General features: G+C 43.0%; 1 protein-coding gene across 1 annotated transcript in view; it reads left to right on the top strand.

The window, feature by feature from the left end:
* LOC149095168 (uncharacterized) overlaps window positions 1-1,715 on the top strand; it is a 1,773-nt gene extending 58 nt beyond the window's left edge. The window contains exon 1 of the mRNA XM_089281954.1: window positions 1-1,715. This exon is cut by the window's left edge and continues 58 nt beyond it. Coding sequence (XP_089138080.1) covers window positions 1-1,715 — 1,715 coding nt within the window.
* Window positions 1,716-5,000: the final 3,285 nt, after the last annotated feature.

The raw sequence follows: 5,000 nt of genomic DNA, 5'->3' as shown, positions 1-5,000 counted from the left end.
CCGATGATGTGATTGTTAATGCTGATATCCCAAGTGGTTCTATTAATGAAGTTGATGCTGTCCCTGGAGAAAATGCTATTGTTCCTGGTGAAAATGTGGTCCCTGGTGGAAATGTTGTTGACGTCCCTTCTGTTGATGCTTTATCTGCTAATGCGAATGTTGAAGCAACGAATGTTCCTCGCGTTAATTCTGTACCTCAGCCTGATAATTTAGATGCTGAGGCTCGCAATTGTGCCGTTGTAGATGGAGAAACTTACGCTTCTAGAGCGGCGAGAACGACTGGTTCTGCTGACAACGCCCCGCAACCATGGCGTCGTTCTGTTGTTAATGACATGCCGAAACGCCCTAGATCCGCACTATTCACACCTTCACGTTTCACATCTGCTCGTTCAGTTTTTGATGCTCTTCACTCTGCAAACGTTGACGCCGCCGAAATTCAGTGCTTACAGCGTAAAATGAATGGGGAAGTTGTGGTTACTTTCAAATCTCCTGCCGCCAAAGAAAAATTCCTAAGTCTGAATTCTATCACTATCAACAACGAAAGTTATGCCATTCAAGACATCGATCGACCTCTTACTTTCTTGACTATTTATGACGCTCCTTTTGAACTGAGTGATTGGGCTATAATAAAGCGCCTCGCTCCTTTCTGCGAAGTTATTCATTATCGTCGTGGTAAATTTGATTACGCACCAAATATTTACAATGGTTTACGTCACTATCGCGTCCGGATTATCAAGCCCGTCCCTAACTTTCTCCGTTTTGGCAAGTATCAAGTTTTTGTAAAGTATGCTGGTCAGCCTCTTACTTGCCGTAAGTGTAATTTGCCTGGCCATTTTAGTAATGCCTGTGACCACAAGGTGTGTTTTAACTGTGAGAACATTGGTCACGAAGCGAACCGTTGTCCAGCCCCGCCTCTGTGTCACTTTTGCAAAGAGGATGGCCATGTTAGTAGCCGTTGTAGGTACTCGTGGGTCTCTCCTGTCGTTTACGGTGAGCCCACAGATGAATCTGCTGCCGTGAACGTCGATGACGACGATGACGATGACGCCTCTGATGTTAGCGAGGCCTCCTTTAAAACCCACTCTGGCGATTCTTTTGCATGGGCTGACGAGTCAGATTTGTCCGACGCCTATGTCGATGTCGTAGAAGACCTCCCTTTGGCCGCAGCTCTGCCTTCTAAGACCCAACCACCTCCTGCAGATGCCGCTGAACCATCGATTACCGCTACCGCTACTCCATCTGCTGGTCCATCGACTTCTGTGCCTTCATCTACCGCTGAAACCCCTGTTCTGTTTACACCTTCCGAATCACTGCCAAATGCTCAACCTGTCAACGTTCAACCTGCTAACTCTTCACCTGATGCTAATCCTCCATCCGCTCAATCACAACATGTTCTAGATTCTCAGGGTCTCATCAAACCTGATGTCATCGTCATCGATGCTCCGTCAAATCCTCCTCCCGCCAATTCCTCCACTAGTTCTGCCCGTCCTCGAATCTCTCGCCGTACTCCCGCTCCAGTCCCTGAAGCTCTGGCAGCGGCTGCTCTTCGAAAACCTACCTCTCCTTCCCTAGTTTCTGGCAAACCACGTTCTTCTGCTCCCCCTTCGTCGCCGATGGAGGCGTCCTCTGACTTAAAACGCAAGGCCCAGACCCAGACTGATGCTGTCCCTAAGGAGAAACGTAAGCAAAAGAAAGGCAGGAAACATAAAGAGTAATTTTGTCATGTTCCTCTTTTAAGTCCTTTTTCTAAGATACTTTCAAAGTCTTGACCATTAATGCGAGGGGTCTGGGGAATCCCCTTAATAATAATCTCCTCTTCGATCTTATTGAAAAATCCGACTGCGACATTTGTTTTCTTCAAGAAACGCTAGTCAGCTCTGAGATAAACATCAGGGCTCTTTCCCGTAGATGGTTGGGGCGTAGTTTTTGGTCCCCGGCAATTGGAAAACAAGGCGGTGTTGCCATTTTAATCTCCCCTAAATGCTCCGATGAAATTGTATCTTGGAAAAAGGACTCTAATGGGCGATTAATTAGTCTTTTGGTCAGGATTGATGGTGTCGATATTAATTTTGTTAATATTTATGCTCCCACCAATCTTACTGATCGAAAATCTTTTTATGAATCTCTTCATGAATTTTTTATTCCCGCCTCTGCTCTTGTGATCGGGGGCGATTTTAATTGTTATGACAACGCGCTCGATAAATTCGGAGGTAATGTTTCTGTCGGCAACGAATGTAGCCCTTTGAAATCTGATTTTATTTTGGTTGATGCGTGGCGTAAATTACATCCCCGCGCGCGCGAATTCACTTGGTTCAATCATGACTATTCAATTGCCAGCCGTTTGGACAAGTTCTTTGTTTCCAAAGACTTGTTTACATCCGACTGTCAATGTGAAATCTCACCTTGCCCGCTTTCCGATCACGATTTCGTTTCTTTTGTTTTCCAAATCCCTGATGCCATTAAACGTGGCCCAGGGGTATGGAAATTTAATAATTCGCTTCTTGACGATAAAAGTTTTTGCGATAATATTCGTAGTTTAATTCAAAGTCACGTTTGTTATTTCGCTTCTTTTGCCTCTCCTCAAGATTGGTGGGAGTTCTTGAAAGTTTCCATCAAGGAGGAATCGATTTCTTTTTCCCGCCAAAAACGGCGTCAATTATGTCGTGATCGTGTTTTTCTAACGAATAAATTAATCGGTCTTCGTCAACGCTTGGTTGACGGTGACAATTCTGTTGTTGACTTAATTCATGACGTTGAATGCCGTCTAAAGGCCATTTATATTAAGGAAACTGAAGGAATTTTAATTCGTAGTCGCGCTGAATGGCTTGAAGACGGTGAGCGTCCTACTCGCTATTTTTTCCAACTACAATCGTCTAACGCTCAAAAAAGCCACATGTCATCGATCTATGACTCGTCCGGTGCCGAAGTTTCTTCTCAAGAAGAGATTGAGCAAGCACATGTTGATTTCTATTCCTCCTTGTTTTCTGAAGAACCCATTGATTTGAATTTCCAAAACGATCTTTTGTCTTCTCTTTCTCGCCAGCTTTCGCCTGATCAATCGTCATTGTGCGAAGGTGCAATGACAATTGATGAAATTTCTTTTGCTATTAAAAACATGAATACAAACAAATCTCCCGGGCCCGACGGTCTAACCGTTGAATTCTATCGAAAGTTCTGGGATGTTCTATCGCCTCATTTAATTCTTGTTTATAATGCGTGTTTTGAAGCTGGCGAGATGTGTGACTCCATGAAAACGAGTAATACTCGCGTAATTTTTAAAAAAGGTGATCGGAAATCTCTTAAAAATTGGAGGCCGATTTCCCTCCTCAACGTTGATTATAAAATTTGCTCTAAAGCTATTTCTGTTCGTCTTTCTAAAGTTCTCCAATTCATTGTCGATCCTGACCAAACATGTTCTGTTCCCGGGCGGAAAATTTCTTCAAATCTTCACGCTCTCAGAGACATTTTAGACTACATAGACCGTACTGGTGAAACTGGCATTTTAGTAAGTCTCGACCAGGAGAAGGCCTTCGATCGTGTTAACCGTACCTTTTTACAGAATCTTTTAATTCGTTTTGGCTTTGGTCCTTCTTTTTGCAATTGGATCAATACTTTTTATAATGGTGCTAACATGCGTGTGATTGTTAATGAATGGCTTACGAAGCCGATTCCTTTATCTCGCGGGGTCCGCCAGGGGGATTCCCTTTCTCCGATGTTGTATATTCTTTGCGTTGAAACTCTTGCGTGCAAAATTCGTTCGTGTGCTGAAATCGAAGGCTTTCTCCTGCCTGGTTCTAGAGGTTCCCAATATAAAGTAGGGGTTTACGCTGATGACACGACTAGTCTAGTTAAATCCGTTCGTTCTCTTGAGATTCTTTTCAAAGTCATTCAAATTTATGAGCGGGGATCTGGGGCTAAACTCAACGTTTCCAAAACGGAGGCCATGTGGTTGGGTGCGTGGCGCTCACGCACTGATCAACCATTTGGCCTCACGTGGGTGTCAAAAATGAAAATCTTGGGAGTGGTCTTCGGACAAAATCCTGAATCCGACAATTGGCAGCCTAAACTGAAAAAGTTAGAAAATCATCTTAATTTATGGAAATCTCGTTCTTTATCTTTAGTTGGTAAATCTTTAATTGTTAATACGTTCGGTATTAGTAAATTGTTATATCTTGCTACTATTCTTTCTGTTCCTAAATGGGTTGTTACTGAAGTCAATAACTTAATCTGGCCTTTCCTTTGGGGGTGTCGTATTGAAACTGTAAGTCGACAGTCCTGTCATCAGTCTTTTTTAAGGGGGGGGTTAGGTATAATTAATTTTAAGGTTAAAGCAGATGCGTTAAAACTAGCTTCTATTATTTCTAATTGTACCAGTGCCGATTCAAAGTCTTTTTATCTTATTAAGTATTTTTTTGGTGCTAAGTTATCCTCTTTTCGATCGGAGTGGAGTTTTCTTCGGGATAACTCCACCCCGAGCGCACAATTTTTGACGCCTTTTTACTCGAATTGCCTTTCCGTTTTAGACAGTCTTCGCAAGATTTTGTCTTGCCAAGACTGGCTTGATTTTGTTTTTACCTCGAAGAAATGTTATTCTACCCTTCTTATGGAAAAATCGTCCTCGCCTGTAATTCATCGTTATTGGGTTTCTTTCTTGTCTATCGGTTTTGACTTGGATCGGCATTGGTCTCTTGTCCGTGATGGTTTTTCTGAGAATTTTAAAAATGATCTATTGTGGCTGATTATTCTGCGAGCGGTCAAAGTTCGTGACTCCATGAAAAACTGGGGTTATATCAACTCTGACCGCTGCGCATCCTGCCCTCGAAAAGAAACAATCGATCATTGTTTCCTTAATTGTGCTCGCGTGAAGTCTGTTTGGACACACTTCACGCCTATTTTGTCTTCTCTTCTTGGTGTGACTTTTCTACCTAATTGTCTTTTTGTTTTCTTCTTTCAATGGCCACGCGTGGATCCTAGAAATGCACGCTTGGCCAGATTTGTCA

This window comes from Orbicella faveolata, unplaced genomic scaffold (assembly GCF_042242905.1).
Source record: "Orbicella faveolata isolate gen_17 unplaced genomic scaffold, um_ofav_v1 contig_6, whole genome shotgun sequence".
Taxonomy (NCBI): domain Eukaryota; kingdom Metazoa; phylum Cnidaria; class Anthozoa; order Scleractinia; family Merulinidae; genus Orbicella; species Orbicella faveolata.
Note: the sequence above shows the minus strand (reverse complement) of the source record. Positions and strands in the feature narration are given on the sequence as shown.